The sequence below is a fragment of the Fundulus heteroclitus genome, chromosome 20 (genome assembly GCF_011125445.2).
Source record: "Fundulus heteroclitus isolate FHET01 chromosome 20, MU-UCD_Fhet_4.1, whole genome shotgun sequence".
In the NCBI taxonomy this organism is placed as follows: Eukaryota; Metazoa; Chordata; class Actinopteri; order Cyprinodontiformes; family Fundulidae; genus Fundulus; species Fundulus heteroclitus.
This window is the reverse complement of record NC_046380.1, coordinates 1,920,991-1,942,826: the sequence shown is the minus strand read 5'-3', so window position 1 is coordinate 1,942,826 and position 21,836 is coordinate 1,920,991. Positions and strand designations below refer to the sequence as shown.

General features: G+C 44.0%; 1 protein-coding gene across 1 annotated transcript; it reads left to right on the top strand.

Moving 5' to 3' along the window:
- Positions 1-7,014: 7,014 nt before the first annotated feature.
- LOC118567248 (nuclear factor 7, brain-like) lies at positions 7,015-8,698 on the top strand. The gene is made up of 2 exons (XM_036151913.1): positions 7,015-7,156; positions 7,278-8,698. The coding sequence occupies exon 2, from the start codon at positions 7,295-7,297 to the stop codon at positions 8,696-8,698; it is 1,404 nt and encodes a 467-aa protein (XP_036007806.1). The 5' UTR covers positions 7,015-7,156; positions 7,278-7,294.
- The last annotated feature ends 13,138 nt before the right edge of the window (positions 8,699-21,836 follow it).

Below are 21,836 nucleotides of genomic sequence, written 5' to 3'. Positions count from 1 at the left end.
TCACACCGACTCAGCTCCACGTCTTGTGGTTTCTGGACCGACATGGATTGATCAGAGATCCTGAGAACCTGTGAACAAGCTGCTGCTTTCCTCAGCGCTCTTCAGCGCCCCCTGTTGGCTGATAAAAGCCAGAGTCTCTGTTGGAACAGGCTGGTTGTGTATCAGAGTCTGGTTATCAGTGTGCTCTCAGCGGAGGCCGCCCAGGACGAGGTGGAGGAGTTAACACCTGACAGACAAAGAGCGCAGAGAGGCACCGGCGAGGGAAACTGTGACCCGGCTGGACACGGCCGGTGAACTGTGAAGCCTCTCTGGTGACCCTGCAAAGAGCAGCGCTGGAAAAGAAAAGGCTTCAACCAGCGGGAGGAACAAACGTACAATCAGGCCGACCGCATCCACGTCAGCATGTGTTGTTGTCTTCACAGGGGAAAATGTCAGCTAGGTTGCAGACGTCGGAACCGACCTCCTTCCTGGAGAACGTCTGCCTCGGCCTGTTGTTGTGTGTCCGGATGGGACTTCTCTGTGTCCTCCATCACCAACCCGTTTATTAAATCCTGGTTCTGGGAGGCAGACACCCTGCAGAGGAGACCAAATGAAAGCAAAGGAAAAACGCCACACCTTGTTCTGCAGAGCTCCACCAGGCAGCTCAGGGATGAATCTGGAACCTGAAGCTCAGAACCGCAAACGTCACGTCTGCAAAGTCTGACCCGGTCTGTGAAGAGAAGAAGAAGAAGAAGAAGCCAGACGTGAAGCTTTGTTTAAAGCAAAGAGAATATGATAAACAGCAGGTAGCTGCAGATCATGGTAGAGGTCGCATCGTGCTGTGGGACTGATTTACTGCGCTGAGCAGGAAAAATAAAACCTGAAGAAACCAAAATAACAACCAGCTTAGAAAAAAACTCATTTAAATCTTTAGGCTGAGCTTCAGCTGTCAGACAGATGGACTCACTACTGAGTCTAGAATACTTTGGTGCAGAGAGAAGGTCCTGGTCCAACGTCTGAAGGTGCAGAACAGCCAACATCATCAATCCTCCATGCCCTTTCTGCTGATTCACTGTCTGGTTCCTCCAACTTGGTTCTGTCCATCACAGTTCTGTCCATCATGGTTCTGTCCACCATGGTTCCTCCATCATGGTTCCTCTATCATGGTTCTGTCCACCATGGTTCCTCCATCATGGTTCCTCTATCATGGTTCTGTCCACCATGGTTCCTCCATCATGGTTCCTCTATCATGGTTCTGTCCACCATGGTTCTGTCCATCTTATTTCCTCCATCATGGTTCTGTCCACCATGGTTCTGTCCATCATAGTTCCTCCATCATGGTTCTGTCCACCATGGTTCTGTCCATCATAGTTCCTCTATCATGGTTCTGTCCACCATGGTTCTGTCCATCATGGTTCTGTCCATCACGGTTCCTCCATCATAGTTCTGTCCATCATGGTTCCTCCACCATGGTTCCTCCATCATGGTTCTGTCCATCATGGTTCTGTCCACCATGGTTCCTCCATCATGGTTCTGTCCATCATGGTTCTGTCCATCACGGTTCCTCCATCATAGTTCTGTCCATCATGGTTCCTCCACCACGGTTCCTCCATCATGGTTCTGTCCATCATGGTTCCTCCACCATGGTTCCTCCATCATAGTTCTGTCCACCATGGTTCTGTCCACCATGGTTCTGCTCTTTTCTCTGAGCTTCCCACTCTGACCTTGGGCTGAACCTGCTGGACGTCCATCCTGGAAGGCTTCAGCTGCTGAGATGTTCTCCTGCTGGTAAACAGGGAACCTCCCACCTCAGTGAGAACAGAGCCACAGATGAACCAGGTGGACGTTCAGTTAAAGTTTGGAGAATGTTTCTGAGCTGAGAGCTCAGATAAAGACCTTCTTCTTCCAGCCAGAGAGGCCTCACTTTTCCACCAGAGTCACAGGTGTTTGCTTAGCGGTGCTGCAGCTGCATCGTTTACACTCATGCTGGAAATGTTGACTTTCAGGCCCAGAAGCCCCAGAGAGAGAAGCATCTCTGGTTCCACAGACACTGAATCCCTGCAGGAAGATCCAGAGCCTCCTGGGAGCTGGCAGCCGCCTCAAGTAGTGCTACTCTAACTTGAGTACTATTGCTCTAACTTGAGTACTATTGTTGGCTGCTCTACCCACCTCTGCCACTTTGGGACCTGCCATAAAATAAAAATTATGTTTTGAGCAATGTTTCAGTTTCTGAATGCAGTGCCAACCAGAAACGGACGTCACATGATCTCTCATCAGTTAGAGTTAAAAAAATCTCACCAGTTTTATGGGAGAACTTCTGAACATGTGTTAGTGAGAGCGATTGGGAGAATGTGGCTCTAGTGTGCTGCGCTTTGAGTCGTCAGTATGACTAGAAAAGCTCTGCATAAGTTCAGTACATTTAATATTTACATTTATTTAACATTAACTTTTTCTTCTATTACAGACAATATTAGTCACCATTTTAAAAAATAATAAGTTCTGCAAAAAATGTTCTACTGCATAATGACTAAACCTCTATATTATTTTAGATTTTATTTTTACTTTTACAAGTTTATTAGGAAAATATTACAGCACTAATCAGATTTACATGGGCTGCTGTTAATTATTATTCTACTGGTTTGTTTATCATGACGGCGGCCATGTTAAGCTTCTCCAGCGACTGAAAACCTCCCTCTGGTCGTTGGAGGGAAAACTTTACACAGCATTGATGAATATTTGTTATAGCGCACTTTAATTATCTCAAAGTCCAACAAACAAAAGTAAAATAATTAAACAGAAAAAATAAAAAAAGTTACATTTAAAAGTATCAAATCAAGCATGAAAGCTGGAAAAGCTGAGTCAGCAGTTTTCTCCTCCTCTGATCCCCTCCTAATGGTCAGACTTACAGAGAGATTCACGTCTAAACAGCAGATTGACCAAACGCCAAAATATTACTAACCAAGGAACCCCAAATAATTTAAAACAACATAGCTGTGCTTTGTTTAGAGCCCGTAAAGGAAAGAAATGTGATTGTTGTTCTCAGTTGGTGATTGATATTCTGTTTTGTTTGTTTATCAGCCACAATATTAATGTTCAGTTATGGTGTTTAAAGATTATAAAGATTGTTTGCTTCCTCATGCATTAATCCGTCCAAGGAAGACTTCTTTGTTCAGGCTAAAAAAAAAGTTTATCCTCGCCGTTCTGTTAATTTCACAAATCACTGGTATGAAGGTCCGCTTTGCACACATAAATTAATATAATTTTAATTCATGCAAACCTTTTAAAGATCAGGTACTGTGTGTCTCTCTGGATGGTTCTGGAGAACCTGGAACTGAAGGTTGTCTTTAAAGGAGCCTATTCTCGTGTCTTGAACATAAAAGAAAACACAAAAAAAACATCTATTCTGTCAAATCAAACAATCTATGCTATGATTGTTTAATTTAATTTATGAGAGTTTGTCCTGGCAGTGTTTACTTCCTTTCTGAGCCTGAACAGAACTTCCCGCCAGACACAATCAGCAACATGACTAATATCATACTTCCGCTCACATGATCTTGTTGTGGTAAATATAGACAAAAGCGCTCCGTTTGCTAACAGATGGAGCAAAAACACAGAGTAAAACACAGAATAAAAATATAATAAGTAAAAAATGTGCAATGATTTGATCAGAAAACCTTAATATGCAACCAGAGCGCTGCTGTTGCAGAAATTCATAAAGTACGTGACTAGGTCGCTTTAAGCTGTTAGATTCACAGCAAACACTCCAGACCCATAAAGACGGACATGCAGGCCCACCAGAAGGTTCTGATCCTCACTTTCACAGCTCAAGAACTTTTCTGGTTCCGTCTTCTCAGGGTTGGCTGTGTTTCTGCCTGCTTGTCTGATGAACAGATGCTGCAGTTTGCCTCCCTGGGAAGGAGGGAACCTCCTTTGGAACCAGAGCTGCATGTTCCTCCAGAGGCTGGAAAGGTTCTGTTGGGTCGGCTGATTGTGCTGCTGTGATCAATAAGGTGATTCTCACCTGTGTGACCGCCCCTCTGCGCCTGCAGCACATGGCCCCTGTGCTACCTGGCCACAGAAACGCTGCTGTTTATTTTCTCCAGGATCCGCTTTCTGGCGCTCTCTGCCAGAGACAATATTATTCTGGAAACATGCAGGTATTAACTGTAAAGATTTCAGATGGTCAAATAAACCTGGGCTGCGCAGCTTTGCACGGTCCAACAGAGAGGAGATTGTGTGTGAACAGCCCGCTGCTAATGAAACACTTGGAGGGGGAGGCTGTGCGGTGGCTATTAATTCCTCCACCCACCCATCCATCCGTCCATAAATCTATCTCTCCTTCCACCCATCTGTCCATCCATCCATCTCTCTTTCAGCTCAGGTGATTTTCGGCCACCTCTCATTCGTCTTTTCCGCCTTTGATTTGGACGTGACGTCCGTTTCTCCCTCATTTCCTGCAGCCTCTCGCTCCGCTTTTCAAGGCGGCCCTTTCATTGGCGGCCCGGAGCCTCTAAGCACCCTCTTATGCCCTGACCTTCGGTGGGCGGGGGTGTTGGTGGGGTCCCTGCGGAGACAAATGGCGCTCAGCAGGACGTAAATGATGATGGATCTGTCCTGGCAGGCTGCGGGCTTCGGTTACGCAGGACGGGCCGCGTGCGTCCACATCCATGCGTCAGGCACACTTAATGACTGTCGGGGTCTTGAGTGCAACACCAGGCGCTGTGTTCCACTCCACGCTTCTTTTTTTAACAGAGGCTGCCTGAACAAACATGTTTGTGAAACCACAGATACGTTTGCATCTCACCAACCCAGAAACATTGAGCTCCTCTGTGTCGCAGGTTTATCGAGCAAAGCTGCACCAAAGGGCCTTACAGCGAATCTTACTAATACAAAGTTGATTTATTAAAGGAGCAATAAGCGACATTTCACCACTAGGTGGCGCTTGAGCACCGTCTGTAGACCAAAACAAGACGTGTATCAAGCCACGCCTCTCTCTAACCGGATCCATCATTCTGCATTTACCTTCTCACCCATCGGCTCGTATGAGTCTGTTTGCAAAGAATAAAAACAGCCTCACCTTTCAGAGGAACAAGATAAGGGAAGCCAGCCGGACTCGCTGCACCCTCAGCATTTCAAACACAATTTGTCATTTAAAAAACTTCAGTGAGTAGACAGAAAACAGGGTGCCAAACATACATACAAAGGATAAAGGTGACAGAGGCCAAAAAAACATTTGGCTCCACTCTGGGAGCCACACACGACAAAAACTCCCATGATGCACCATAACAAAAAAGTGACACGTATGGAACCTTGAACCAAAGAAGTAATGGAAATAATAACAAGATAGCCACAATAACTACATATAGAAACTCCCAAAATATGAATAATTAGTATGAATTACTTATAATATCTAATAATTTAAAGAAAAGTAAATTTATCAAGAAAAACAAAACCAAAACATTAACCCTAATGCATACCAAGAAAAGTCATAAGTTTATGGCGCTGTTAGCAGGAGAAAAGTTTGATCCGATGGGCGTGCTCCAATTTTAGCTTCCCTTCATTGGCTTCCTGTTAAATCAAAAATAGAATTTAAAATTCTTCTTCTAACATATAAAGCCCTTAATAATCAAGCTCCATCATATGGGTTTTACTAGTTCACCAGTCTGACAGAAATAAACCAGTGATTTGTAAAACTTGCAAGGAACCGGTAAAAACAAAGTCTGGTAACGCGACCAACTTGTTTCATCACGTAAGCCGCTCACACACACAGCAGCGTGAGCTGTGTCAGCCCCGCCGCGTCTTCTTAGGAATCTTCTGGAAGTTCTTCCAAAACAAAGCAGGTACAGCAGCTAAACTGGGCTCCCTTCTTTGTGATAAAATAACAAAGCGTCCAAGCGGCATAAGGACATCAGGCATGCAGTAACGTGCTTCATAGTGATGGACATGCTGCTGTTGTCTGCAGCTGAAAAACCTCGGACCTCAGCCCTGCGTCAGCCTCTCAATTATGAAACCTGAGAAGTTACTAGTGTACTATTCCCACCTAAATAGGCTATTTTATTTATTTATTTGTTATATTTATTTTGGTCATTTTACTGGTCACTTTAATTTATTCTTTGTCAGTATTTAATAACATAACTCAGGTCTCTTAAGTTATTTTTCTTTAAAAGAATTCTGTTATGGTTAAAAAAGTTGGTTAAATAGAGATTTATTTGGAATTCTGTGTTTGTGTTCTTTATTAAAATTAAATCATTTAGCAATATCATAAAATGTCCAGGCAGAGCTGCACATAAAAAATGGTTTTAAATATTTTCAATAATTATCGATATCGATCAATATGCATTTTTTTTTAATCGATAAGCTTTTTTTCTAAATCGTCCAGCCCTAGATGAGCGTTCACACTGAGCCTGGTTCTGGTTCTGCTGGAGGTTTTCTTCCCTGTTAGAGGGGAGTTTTCCTCTCCACTGTCACTTCATGCATGCTCAGTATGAGCATGCATGAAGTGATTCTACTTTTAGAGACTCTAGGAGCCACCATTAGACCTGCATTCTGGGAGAGAAGTGCTCTGTTAGATATGGAGAAAGGACCAAATCTTCCTCCTTCCTTCATCCAGGAACTCTGCGTTCCTCTACCCGCCACACAACATGCGATGTCTGAGTCTGTTAAAATCAAAGAATGTTTGCAATGACCCAATGCTCGGGTCTCAGACCAGCAAAAAATGAGACAATGTACGTTTTTTAACTGGACCAGATGACTTAAAACTACCCTTGGTACCACTTGGTTAAAATGTTACTGGAACTTTACCAGAACCTTAATTTGGCAGCCTGTTCATGTGAATGACCACTGCAGTCAAAATCTCTAAAACTCAAGTCGTGTCTGTGGGAACCCTGATGTTCAGTAGAATCTAACCACTTGTTCTGACTCGTCTGCTTTTAAAATTAGAACCAGCAACTGCAAATGGACTCTACACCGGTTCAATGTTAGAAATGTGTGGAAGGTAATAAACATGGTTATCAGTATTTTTATGGCAGCTGAAAGGTTAAAATGAGAACTTTGGACGGAAACACGCCTTCATCACGTCTCTGCAGAGACGCCTGGAGATCCACCTACAGAGCAGAACAGCAGCTTCCTGTGAGTGAAACCAGCTGGAAACCTCCAACACTGCTGCTCCAAGCTGAAGGTGAGCCGGAACCAGAACCCTGAAGGTGAGTTGGACCCAGAACATCAATCAGAGTCACTTTGAGGGACGTTAGTAGAGGAGGGAGGAGAACCATGACTGACTGGACCTTCTGTGTTTGCAGCTTCACTCAGAGACTAAATGGCTTCCAGATCAGAGGAGGATCTCTGCTGTCCGGTCTGTCAGGACGTCTTTCAGGATCCGGTTCTTCTGTCATGTAGCCACAGCTTCTGTAAGGAGTGTCTGAAGAACTGGTGGAGAGAGAAAGCAGCACAGGAGTGTCCAGTTTGTAAGAGAAGATCTTTAACGGCTAATCCACCCTGTAATCTGGCTCTGAAGAACCTGTGTGAGACCTTCCTACAGCAGAGAGACCAGAGAGCTTCAGAGGATCTCTGCAGTCTGCACTCTGAGAAACTCAAACTCTTCTGTCTGGACCATCAGCAGCCAGTGTGTCTCGTCTGCAGAGATTCAAAAAAACACATCAACCACAGATTCAGACCCATGGATGAAGCTGCTGAGGATAACAAGAAGAACCTTCAGGAAACTCTGGAACCTTTAAAGAAGAACCTGGAGCTCAGGAAGAAAGTTCTAGAGGAGTTTGATCAGACAGCAGAACACATGAAGGTCCAGGCCCGACACACAGAGAGGCTGATTAAGGAGCAGTTTAAGAAGCTTCATCAGTTTCTAGCAGAGGAAGAGGAGGCCAGGCTGGCTGCACTGAGGGAGGAAGAGGAGCAGAAGAGTGGGATGATGAAGGAGAAGATGGAGGCTCTGAGCAGAGAGATAGCAGCTCTTTCAGACACAGTCAGAGCCACAGAGGAGGAGCTGAGAGCTGAAGACGTCTCATTCCTGCACAACTACAAGGCTGCAGTGGAAAGAGTCCAGCGCTGCCCCCTGCTGGAGGATCCACAGCTGCCCTCAGGAGCTCTGATAGACCAGGCCAAACATCTGGGCAACCTGGCCTTCAACATCTGGAGCAACATGGAGAACATGGTCTCCTACACTCCTCTCATCCTGGACCCAAACACTGCTCATCCAGAACTCATCCTGTCTGAAGATCTGACCAGTGGGACTAAAGGAGAGAAACAGCAGCTTCCTGATAATCCAGAGAGGTTTGGATCACAGTCTTCTGTCCTGAGTTCTGAGGGCTTCAACTCAGGGAACCACAGCTGGGATGTTGATGTTGGAGACAGCGATGACTGGGACCTTGGTGTGATAGCAGAGTCTGTCCTGAGGAAGGGAGTCATAGGGTCTGGATGGTTGGTTCTATGGTCCTCTGAAGGTAAATACAAAGCAGGGTCTCCTCCATCTCCTCTCATGGATCTCTCAGTCCAGAAGAAACTTCAGAGGATCAGAGTGAATCTGGACTGGGACAGAGGAAAGCTGTCCTTCTCTGATCTGGACACTAACTCACACATACACACCTTCACACACACCTTCACTGACAAGATGTTTCCATGCTTCTTCACTTCCAGTAAAGTAAAAATCCTACCGATGAAGATCTCAGTGAGCAAATGTAGCGTAGTTGATTCTTGTGGGAAATAACAGCCAGACAACAGCAACTGATCATCTGAGGCAGTGGCGGCTGGCCCATAGGGGGCGCTCGGGGGCTGCCCTCCCTAGATGTGGAGGGGAAAAGTCAAAATATATATAGATTTTAAAAGTATTATTAATGTCAGTGTTTACTTAATAGTAAGTGGCTACATGTAATAGGAATTATTAAAACACTTCTACTGATTGACTTTTTCAATCAACTCTCATTTAACAGTGCATTTCCACCAACAGACGTATCATTTCTCTTCTTCTACCCGTGTGGGGCTGTGACTCAAGGAGCCCCACAAGTGTAGCAAAATAACCAATCGTATACTGTTGCTAGGGAAGATTTATAAATATTTGGCCAATCAGCATAGCCAAAATGAATGGCTTTGGGGCTCCTGGAGTCACAGCCCTAGCTGCACAGTGATAGGTGCACTTCACGCGTGACGTCACGAGCTACATCAGCACTACATCCGGGTCACAGTGGTCGGCATAAACAGTTCTGTTTTCACTTACCAGCGTGACAAAACGGGTGAATTAGAGCGTACTTTTAGTTTATTTTTTTAATCTAAAAAATGCTCCCGGTTGCACACAGAGGCATTCCAAATCATCGGATGTACGTTTCTTTTGTTTACCGAAGGAGGAAGGACGAAGAAAGAAAAGGATAATTTTCAGTGAAAAGGATGCAGGCTGACAATCCCAATGGACTGTGGGAGCCATCATAGTACGACAGAATTTGCAGTCTACACTTCATCTCCGGTAAATATAACTTAATTCTGCTCTAGTCATTGTTCTACTTAAATCATTATATAAATAAAAAATTAGGATATATATTTAAGTCAAGACGTAAACGTTTGTTTGGTAATAATATACGTACATGTACAATGTATGCAAACCCTCTGGCATGAGTCAGTGAAAAGGATTAATAAGACAAAAACACCCAAATAATCCTTAGTGAACAATGTTTTTTATTAATTAAATGCTTATTGTGGAATCGTAGTAATTTTCCGACTTTTAATTTAAATGCATGTACTGGGTTAGGCAGGAAAATCTATTGGCCAGCCCCACCAAGATTTTTTTCACCAGCCGCCACTGATCTGAGGACTTGTTCATTTCTGCTTCTTAAACATTTTATTTTATCCTGAATCTTTGGTGGTTAAATGTCTCCTTTGTGTTAATCTCTCTAAAGCATTCACTAAATAAAGTTTAGCTGCAAATAAAACATTTATTGTCTCCAACATCTTGACAGCGTCATGTCAGTCTGTGCAGAGGAAAGTTTGTCTCTGATGCAAAGCTGGACCCAACGGCGCCACTAAGGTCCAACAAGCTTCCTTCAGGTTGGAGATGTTAAGCTCTGGTTCCTCGGTGTCCTAGGAGAGATGCTGTTGTAGGTCCCAGTCAAACTTGGAAACCACCCCTGCAGTTTTAACTTTAACTTTTGGTTCTACTGACTGGTGGTTCCTAGACCTAGAATCAGCAGAAGCTGTTGGTGATCCAATTCCTGCTTTCTTTTGATCAGCCTGATTTAAGTCTGCTGTCTGGGGGGTTATATCTAAACATAAAGAAGGACTGGCCCTCATCTGAGGAGTGGGGTGCGCACTAAGCAGTAGGCGAGGCGTATCAACTGACTGAGACCCATCCTGGCCTGACGTCAGCTAGGTTGGGCCTGTGGGGGTGGAGTAATGGACAACGCGTGTGATTGGTGGGTGTTGTCTAGAAATGTGTGTTCCTGGGGGTAGATTTTTCTCCCCGTTGGTTTAGCATCAATAAGAATCATGAACCTCTGCTTTGATCCCAGCCGTCTGGGTCAGCTTTCTGTTAGAGGAGCAGGGTGTGAAAACTTTTCTGAGCGCGTTGGCATCACAGACTCAGACGGTCTCAGAGCTGGAGACGTTTGAGGACAACACACAGAGTTATGGTGGTAATCTGACCCGGGATCAGATCTTCAGAGGAAATCAGGGAACTGTCTAAACTTTCCTCCATCAGATTTTCTCCTTGTTTTCAGCTGCAGGTGTCAGAGCCAGATAACAACATTAAACTCTGTGTGGATGTAGAGCGCCACCCTGTGGAGAAGGAAAGGCATAGAAAGCTTCTGATCTTTTCCTCTGACTGTGATTTTTTCCTCCTGGACCAGAGCTTCAGGGTTTTTTGTTCATCTCCTCTGTCCTCTTCACCCTCCTGCTGGGCCCGATTCTGGTTCTGCTGGACGTCTCTTTACGTTGATGGACAGTAGTTCCTTTCCACTGTTGCCATATGCTTGATCAGCAGGAGGAATGAGCTTGACTGCGATGCATCATAAGCAGTTGAGCTGATTGAAGACCTGAATCTCTGTTATCTTGAGGATTTTACGGCCATCAATAACTTTATGGATATTTTTATCTGTTTGAAGCTTCAGGAACACAGGCGGGAAGTAAAGCATCTCTTTAATGTGGATTGAAGCTGTAAAATATAAGAAGCCTCCAGCTAAATTCAGGTGAGTTTCAGCTTAACTGGTTTAGAAAATTAGACTTCACCTAAAATACAGGTGAAATAAATCATAAAGAAATTAAACTAACGTCTGAGGAACAACACTGCCATCTGCTGAGTTTGGACAGGACCATTAGGAGCATTCAGCCGCTGCTCCACTCAGTTACCCAATCCTAACATTAAACCTCCTTAAATTCACACAAACTGGTCTTGTTTTTTAAAGAAAACTTTAAAAAGCAGCAGAAATGGAGGAACTTTCATCCAGTCCCTGGAGAAGATGTGGTCCAGGAGATAGTAGGTGCTGCTCTGAACTCTGTTTCACTTTCCTGCAGGTGTGTTGGTAGTTTTTATCCTTCTCACTGCATTCTGCTTTAATTTAATATTTTTTACTTCCAATCCACATGTTTTAATAACCAGATGTTGGGGCTGTAGTGCTGCCTTAAAGCCAAAAGGTCCTGGCTTTGAACCCTCAGCCAAGCTCTGTGTGTAGATTCTGAGTTCTCCTTCTGGGTTCCTCTGGGTTCCTCAGGGTTCCTCTGGGTTCCTGCAGCAGTTCCTACACCAGCTAACCACGTCGTCCTGGCTGGGAACCTGTCGGGATGCACTCTGCCTCTCATCCTCATCCTCACAGATGGAAAAAGGCTCCATGTGGATTAGCGGGTGATTTAAAACTCTGGGCTGATGATGTTTACAGGATCTAAACAGCTAAAACTGCTGAATTTCACAAAGTTGATTAAAAATTGAGGGTTAAAATTCCTCAAACGCTGGACTGTGCTGGAATCTTTTACCAAATCCTAAAAATACAAACCAGGCATGTCAGAGAAATGCGTCACATTCATGACAGAAAAAAAATAAAACTACATTAGATCATGTTTTAATGCAAATTCTCCGTATAAGTTACTTTCATGAGCTATTTTAACATTTTATCTAAGCTCTGTTCAACCCAGATGTCCCTACAATCACCGCTAGGGGGCAGCATTGTCTGACCAACACGGTCCCCTTTGACGTTTCTTCATCCATTTATTTATTTCCTGGTTTTTAGGATCAAATTTCCTCTCTTACAGTTTTCACCAGTTAACTTTAAATAAAAAAGCATTAATCTTTACTCTAAATTTACAAAAGTTTATTTTAGAAAATATAAAATAAAAATTGGACCTTTTAACCAGGAAGTCTGATTGAGAATAAAATATTTTACAAAGGAGATCCGGTCTATATGTAAGATACACATATAATCATAGAAAATACAGACAATAGAATAAAACATCAGAAATAAAATAAAAATCAAGCGAACTCTCAGCATGGTCGGCAGAATAAATGAATATTTTAGTTTCAGGTGTAGATGTTAGTCTGAACAGCTGGGAGTGCTAAAGCAGAGACCAAAAACAGAGCTATAGTTATTTTAGATTTAGATTAAATAAAAAACAGAGTTTTAAACCTCTGTTGGTTTTAATAAATACTGGGAAAGATTAAAATCAAGTGTCTACTATCCACCATGTGGTCAAAAAGGTGGATTCAGGTGGTTTGAAAGCTTCACTTTCAGGTCTGATGTCAGCAGATCTGCATTATGATCTGCTTCTTTCATTTATTTGTTGCTACAGGATAAAGAGACATCTGTAGGTAAAAAATGAAAAAAAAATGTTTATAAAATCCATTTGAAGGTGGAGCTTCCAGGGACATTTAGGTGCAGAAGACCTGATGCCGCTCCCTGAGGAGCTTTCAGTAAAAGAAACCTGGAGAAGCCGGCTGCAGCTTTTTAAACAACATACAGTCGTTCCAGAGAGGTTTAGGTAAGACGTGCGTGGATTGCATTATAATAATCCAACTGTCGTGAAACAAACACATGAATCATTATTTCCAGTTAAGGAAGTGACATAAAGGAGCTCAGATTGGAAATATCTCTCTGATGATAAAAACAGGAACGAGCCAGAGACTAGACACGTGAGCCAGAGGTAAAGTCCTGCTCCCTAACCTTAACCATGACATGCATTATTTCTGGTGCAAAGATAATTATTTCAGTATAAATTCATATATTAGCAATAATAATCATTGTATGTAGACACACAGTATTTGTCAGTAAAAAGTCTGTGCAGTATTTACTCTCCCTGTCCACACAGGCCTTTCTGTCACATAAGATCAGTTTTTAGTCTGTTTTGTCTTAATGTTTTTAAAGTTATTTATGCATCTACTGAGCTGCAAACATCAACCTGTTGCACTTTCTCTGCTCCCTTTCTGCTGCTGTTGATCTCCTCAGCAGAACCTGCTGGGAAGCTTTAATTCCAGCTGTTTCTGTGGTTTCTGGTTCTAATCTAAGACTGTTGGTGAATCACTGATGACTGCTGGCTGGATCCTAACAGCCTTATAGGTACGTCTGTCAGGATCACCGTTAAACTGCAAGACATGAGAGACGGGAATCATCTGCAGCCCATCAATTAGTGCGCTCTGATTTGTTGGTTTAAAAGGTTCATTTAAATCTGCGTTTAAATGATTTTAAAGAGACATTTCACTCCAACTAAATTTAAACCAAGGGCCTGGGTTATTTTTTATTCATTAATTCACCAATTACTTTAATTTTATTTGTTTTTGGAGGCCAGTTTCAGCTTGTTGAGTCTCGGTTTTATATGATGACTGGCAGAAGTCTTCGGTCTGATTCACCTCCGACTTTCAGGGAAACCATAAAACTGCTGCATCATCCATGCGGTCATCATGTTCTGCTGCCGCTCATTTCAGGAGCAAACTTCCTCCAAACCGTGACGTGATGCTGAAGTCTCTACTTCTGCTTTCTCTGGCATCACGAGGCCTTCCCTAAATGTCATCTGACGTGAAAATGAATCTGTTAGATCTCACTTTGACCTTTTATTCTTTTAAATCAGTTTTTCCCAGATGAAGGTCACAGCTCGCTCTGGTTGTTCTGCATGTAGAACAACACAGAATAATTTACAACATGAAGCCAGAAATACCCTGTAAATATCACAGGTCAACAAATACAAACAAATACATGCAAATTACCACACTTAACGACACATAAACCAACCAACAGGAACTTTAACTGAAAGGGGAACTTTGATGTTCATGAACTGAAAGGTAAAGTCAGCTTATGTAGTTTTGGACACCAGATTTCACTCTGAGGGGATTTTAGGGATGAAAAACAAAAAGGCGAGTTTAAAAAGAAGACCTTTGAGGTCCAGCTGGTTCTGAACATCTTCAAACCAACCCGTTAAATCCCCTCCTTGTTAAATTGGGAATTTATTTCGACGAAACCACCTTTTTTTTAGTTTGGTTAAGTAATTTCCCCCTGGGATTATTAAAGTATGCCTGATTCTGATTCAATCTGACAAGCCAAAGTTAGTCTAATAAATAATTAAGATAAATAATAAATAGTCTCTGGCGTCTATCAGTCTGAAAAGCTTTACAAAGCCACTTCTGAGGCGCTGGACTCCAGAGAAACACAATGAGATCCATTACCCACACATGGAGAACACCAGAAACCTTGGAGAACCTCCCCGGGACCCACCAGAACGACTCCAGAAGAACCCAGAACAACACCTAAAGCTAAAACGCTCACCGCCTCAGGTAAGGTCATGATTCAACGATGAGGAGACAGACTGGGCAGAAACATCCTCCATGGGAGAGTTTCAGCACCAGAACCACTGCTGACCAGAACGCAAAGACCCGTCTCAAATTTACCAACAACCATCGTGGTCAAGACCTTTGGGTAAAGGTTCTGTGGACCGCGGAGACAGAATTGGACCATTTTGGAAAGTGTGTTTCCCATCATCCTCGGAGTAAAAGCACATTCCCAGGAGAGGCCGACCTGCTAGAACAGGTAGCGTGATGCTTTAGGCTGTTTGGCTGCTTCAGGACCTGGGGGACTTACTGTAATGGATGGAATCAGGAATTTTGCTCACTGTTAGAACGTCCTGAAGGAGAACGCCAGTCCATCAGAACAGAACCTTAAGGCCAGTCACACTTTAGCTCTGCAGCAGGACAATATGCTAAAGCACTGTAGCAGCCACACCTCTGAATGACTAAAAAACAACTAAAGGTCTTTGGGTGGCCTAGTCAAAAGCCACATTTCCACTCCCCTTCTTTAACCGATCCATGCCAAGTTCAGAACGAGCTTAGATCAGTTAACCGTGCCGAGCTCGGTTCTTACGACCGTTTACACATCACGCTAGCACGGTTCCTCGCCTCCTAGTGACGATCTGCGGTACTACTGCTCTCTAAGATTGAAGGAGGAAATCAAGCAAATAAAAATGGCGGCGCCCATAACATTCAGTAAGTTATGTTTGGTTATAATTGTGATATTTCGTTGTTTGCGGAGAGTCAGACGAAGAAGGCAACCTTTGGTGGATTTACTTGACAGAGTAGGCTTTTGGGACGTGGATTAGACAAACGAATGTCTAATCAGGATTTACAGATGCAGGAAACAACGACAGACGCTGAGGTTCATCACACTGCTAAGCAGAATCATCACTGGAAACCGTGTGGCACGGTAAGGAAGCTAGTATTATTATGAATGTCTGAAATTTCTGACTGTAAGGAGATGACGCGGTCTGCTCATGCGCTCTTTGTTATCAGAGAACCGGGCCAGAGAAAAACCGGGCCGAGCCCACCTATCGAACTAGTACTAGATTTAGCGCGGTTATGTTGTGTCTGGCACGGTTCGGTTCAGTTGTGTTCCATTTACACTCGATTGTTATCTCAATTACCGAACTCAGACCGTTCTCGGCACGGTTTCGCACATGCTGGACACAAACTGCGCAGACTTTAACCTCCAGGTGGCGCTACAGAGTGCTGTTTGCTAAAACCAGCCGCCACAGAGACGGTTCCTCCCCCCAGGCTGTTGTGTCTCTGTTCTGTCTTCTGTAACCCCAGTCGGTCGAGGCAGATGACCGTTCATACTGAGCCCGGTTCTGCCGGAGGTTTTTTTTCCCGTTAATGGGTGGTTTTTCTTCCCACTGTCGCTTCATGCTTGCTCAGTATGAGGGATTGCAGCAAAGCCATGTACAATGCAGATGACTCTTCCTGTGGCTCTACGGTTCCCCAGGAGTGAATGCTGCTTGTCGGGACTTTGATGCAATCAACTGGTTTCCTTATATAGGAAATTTTTGACCAATCTGTATAATCTGACCCAATCTGTATAATATGATTGAACTTGACTTTGTAAAGTGCCTTGAGATGACATGTTTCATGATTTGGCGCTATATAAATAAAATTGAATTGAATTGAATTGAATTCTCTGATGGACAGATCCTGCAGCCTGATTGGTCAGCTACTCCACTGGTGAACAAGACCAGCTGCACTTTAACTCACAACCGTTTTCTGTTTCTATATGCAAACCTAATGTCTGCCGACGCTGTAAATAGTCTACTTCCTTCACCGTGCTGACAATCATGGCCAAATCAGATTCTGATTCTGATTAATGGCACATTGACTATGATACGGTTACAGCAAAGCATTAACTGTTCAAAGTAACAATACCGCCAACGTCTAGAAGAATCCTATAAAATCAACAGTAAAAGGACAAAACCAGGAGCAGAATCTGTCAAAGGCAGATTATGAGCAAGAAAGAAACAAAGATCCCAGGCGTGTCAGTACTTTAGAGACATGAATGACGGACACAGCAACGTGAAACAAACAGCTGAGTTGCTCTGGGTGGGGTGGGGGGGGGGGGGGTTTCAGGGCGAGAGCACACCTGTACTCAGGTATGCTCTGTTTGTTGCGCTGTTCTGCTGGTCACGACTTTACCTGCAGGATCGGGTTTCTGCAGCTGCTTATCTGATCGTGGTCCAAAGTGAAAACACAAGATGGTCTCTGATAACCTGATGGAAACCATGCGGCTCTGACGGGCGAGTCTCCTTCGTATTCTCCCACCAAGTCAGGACATAGAAAAGAAGAATCTGGTGTTAAGCAGAGCTAAAACCAGCCACAGGTGAAGAACAACACAACCAAACACGTGTCGCTGTGACCTGGTTTGGACCTACCTCAGGAACATGATGACTCTGGTCCTCAGAGCTAACCTGTTTGTTCTGGTTCTGGTTATAGAAGTGTTATTTTTAGTGTCAAAAACTGACCTGTAAGCCACAACTCTCCATTCTTCACCTTACGCAGGCCGCTTAGAGTCTCCCGTGACTCCTAGACTGGTTCTGGGTCAGAGGGCGGACTCAAACTGTGATTCTAGAACTCTGCAATGACTTCAGTACCTCACCTGGATCAAGGACACCCATAAGTCCTCCTCCAGCCAAGCCCTGGCTAAGGCTCACTGAGGATGAACTACTGCTGGGGCCTGTTCCAGTGGATCGACTCTAATGTTCATGTTGTGATGGATGTTTGACAAGATGGAAAGAAAATAAATGGCTAAAGTGTTCAACAAGCCATGGCGACTCAGATTTTAATCAAAACAATCAGCGCGTCAATTGTATTACCTCAGTGCAACACCTCAGTGGTTTAAAGTATTGGCTTGGCCGCTACAGACAGAAAATAAATCTGCTATTGTTGCGTTAACCAGTCAGTGTAGAGGCGGTTCTCCTGAGAGGTTGATGATAGAGGTCATTATGCAGCCAAAGAACTGTACAGTCCTTAACTGGACAATAAACTACCACAGCTGAGGCTCAATCCAGACTGGGTCATCAACAGAACAATGATCCCAAAACCAGTAGATCTGGAATGTAGTGGCTGGACCCAGCAAGCTGGAATGGCCTAGTCAAAGTACAGACAGTACAGAAAACTGAGCTGCATTGGAAACATAAAACCTTTTTTTTTTTTTCATTTCATCACATCTGAATATGTGAAAATTTGAATTTATTAAACTAAAGCTGCTCTGCTATGAAATTCATTCCTGGTCCTCATAAACTCCACAGACAGCAGGACAGCCCAGATTAGTGAACGCTTCTAGTTAGTAGATGTCCAGCGTTCCCTCATGCCTTGTTAGGTCTTCTCTTCCTATGCAGGAATTTATTAACAGAAATAAATGAATGTCTAGGGAACAGCCATCTAATGTTTTTGCCCATATGAACCATATATTTCAATCAACAAATCCTCTCTACTAGGCTAGTGAAACTTTACTAAACTACTAAGCAAAATGAAGATTAAATAAACTAAGGAACTATGAACACACAAAGAAACAAAAAGACATATAAAATGGTTGAAAACCATCATCAGAAGGATTCAGTGAATCCTGATTCACTGCAGATTAAAGTTACAGAAACAAAATTCATCTTAAAGGTTCAATTAGCTTAACTAATTTAAAACAACGTTTGGTATGTGTTTTAACCCATTCACAATGCAAATCCTGAGTTAAATAAAACATTATTTTATAGGATAACATTTTCAAGAATAATTTGCTAAATAAAAACCAGTACCTTTTAGGACACTTAATTATTTCCAGGAGAAATAATTAAGACTCAAATTGGTACCTTTTTGAAGCTAGAGGGCGCTATAGTGGACGATTGGTCATAAATGATATGAGTCGGGGACATCCGGGTCATGTGGTCATTTTCTTGATGGATTAATCTTAAATTGCACAAAACATCATCAAACTGACATTAATGTTCCCTGAAAACGCTCGCAGCACGATCGGTCGATTGCCGAGCGAAACGAAAACAAGCCTTATGTTTAAGCAAACCAAAGTTACGCTCAACTTGTTGGTAGCAAGGCTGCTAACGGCTACTAGCAGCAGCTAATGCTAGCGGGATTCCCAGAGCTTATTTAAAAGGACTTTTAGCTCTATTTGGTGTAATGAGCAGACCATAAAACACAAACATTAATGTCCCATCAGTGTATAAAAACCCCTAAAGTTTGATAAAACCTTAAAACACCCAAAACGCATCACATCAGCATAGCAATGTTTCAAAGATTGCTAGCAGATAGCTTAGCCTGTTAGCTCCAGGTTTTAACCTCAGTCAAACTTAAAAAACAGTGAAAACATATTGGAAACAAACCATTTTAAATTGTTTCATTCCAGACTAATTTTTCCTGTTCATCTCTGCCAAACCTGTCTTTGTCTTCCATTCTGTCCACTTTGCTACAGTTTCACATGAAGCCCAACACCTCGTCCAGATCTCGCTTCATGCTTTCTTGGATTTCTTTGCTTGGTGTTCTGAACCTTGACCTGGATTTGCACCACGAGCCATGCCTTGCTCCAGGATTTGTCTGCCCTGTGTCTGAGCAGCCGTGCGTGACCAAAGCCTAACGGACTTTGATCCAGCCTCAGACATCCTGATCCTTCACAACAGCAGCGATAATTCAAACACTTTACATAAAACTTCTCTGGATTCATTCTGAGACTCGTTCAGTTTCATTTAGGTGAAACAAAACATCCAAAAAACTCAACATGTCAAGACTTATTTAGGAAGTTCCACAAAATAAAGCTAGAATGGGGGGGGGAGGTGTACCAGCCGGACAGTGAGAGGCAGATGGAAGCATTTCAGAAACACACAAAGATAAAATTATTAAAACAGAACAATTATTAGCTAGAAAGAACTCAGACTCAAAACCACAGTTTCTGCTGTCAGAACCAAACTAACATCCACATCCTCCACCTCAGGTTTTAGTTTTCAGCATCTGGACAGATTATCAAGCAGAACTGAAACGGACCTGAAAACAACCAGATGATCAGATCATCTCCAGGTTTCAGAGCTGCTGTTTCTCTCCTAAAGTCCCACCGGTCAGATCTTCAGACAGGATGAGTTCTGAACCAGCAGTGTTTGGGTCCAGGATGAGAGGAGTGTAGGAGACCATGTTCTCCATGTTGCTCCAGATGTTGAAGGCCAGGTTGCCCAGATGTTTGGCCTGGTCTATCAGAGCTCCTGAGGGCAGCTGTGGATCCTCCAGCAGGGGGCAGCGCTGGACTCTTTCCACTGCAGCCTTGTAGTTGTGCAGGAATGAGACGTCTTCAGCTCTCAGCTCCTCCTCTGTGGCTCTGACTGTGTCTGAAAGAGCTGCTATCTCTCTGCTCAGAGCCTCCATCTTCTCCTTCATCATCCCACTCTTCTGCTCCTCTTCCTCCCTCAGTGCAGCCAGCCTGGCCTCCTCTTCCTCTGCTAGAAACTGATGAAGCTTCTTAAACTGCTCCTTAATCAGCCTCTCTGTGTGGTTCTGACTGAATTTTGGAACCATGATGGTCATTCAGCAAAGACCAGCAGTGTCTTTGCCTTACTCCAGAACTTCTTCCTCCTTTACTTGGAAGTGGAGAGCAGCAGTTCAGCGTCTTGCATCATGAACAGACTTGTGTTGGATCACCTCTCTGACGTGTCTCCATTGCTCATCGATACCTTTAACACCTCACAGGACAGACGTCATGAGTCAGCCTGCCTCAAGGCCTCCACCGTCGTCTCTGTCCCATAGAAGCAGAGGATCTCAGGATTAATTGACTCTAGACCCGTCGCCCTGATCTCTGCATACATGAAGTCCTTTGAGCGCCTTGTGCTGACCTGAAATCCATCACAGACCCTCTCCTGGACCTCCTGCAGTTTGTCTACAGGACCAACCGGTCAACACGGCCCTCCACTTCACTCCCCAGCACCTGGACTCTGTCGGATCCTGTTTGTGGACCTCAGCGTTACCACACCATGGTCCCAGCTCTGCTACAGGACGAGCTGATGAATGTGCCAGAGCACGCCTGCAGACGGACCTCAGACTTCCTGTCGGACCAGACACAGGGCGTGCGTCAGATCATCTGCACCAGATCCCCCCAAGGCGGCGTCCATTCTCCCCTGCGGTTCCTCCCTGAACACCAACAGCTGCAGCTCCAGTCACCTGAAGTCTGCAGATGACGCCATCCTCATCGGGCTCGACTCGTAGGTCTGCCTTCAGGTGGGAGGTAGACCGTCTGGTGACCTGATACAGTCAGAATAACATGGATGCTTCAGGGAGAGGGACTGGCCATCAGGTACTGGACCTTGTTTCAGACAGAAGGGATCTGCCTGGGAGGATGTTCGGTTCCTCCAAGAAGGAGGTTGTGGTTTCACTGTCTCCTGTGAAAAAGACGTGACTGAACTGAAAGGTGAATGATTCAGTTTGAACCTACAGTCTCAGCTCTTCTACTCATCACTGGGAGCCAGCTGAGCATCTGGAAAGGACTCCTCCTGGACGCCTTTCTAACTTTCTAGGGAGGCATTCTGGACGAATCCCAGGAAAATCAGACTTCTCAGTGAACCCAGGTCTTGGTGGAGAGATTATATCTCTGCTTATTGAACACCGTTGAGTCTCTGCAGACGAGCCAGAGGAGTGTGCTGGCTAGAGAGATTGGATGATCATGTAGAAAGTATCACAGAGAATAATGGCTGACAGGCCTGATGCTACAAACTGCTGAATGGTGAGCTGGAGGTAACGCGGGTATTTCCCAAACTACATCTGGGTTTCATCTCTGCTCCGTAGTCTGTATGGAGCCGAGATTTATCTGCTTTATCTCTCACATCTCCCTTAATATCGGACCATCGTTCACTATTTTCTGACAGGACAGCATCAGACCTGGTGAACTTTCTTCTAACAGGTCTGTGTGTGAGAAACATCTGCAGCTGCTCTGTCCTCCTGATCTGAGCTGTTTTGACAGATGAGGCCAGCAGGTTTGTCAAGAGACTAAAACTTCCCTCCTTCAGATGCAAACAGCACGCCTACAGCGCGTTTAATGCTTTGGGGTTTTCCGTGTTTACTGAACCAAGAATAGCACAAAGCAAAGCTG

Excerpts from the sequence above, each read along its gene's own strand:
- LOC118567248 (XM_036151913.1), top strand. The coding sequence starts at position 7,295 with ATGGCTTCCAGATCAGAGGAGGATCTCTGCTGTCCGGTCTGTCAGGAC.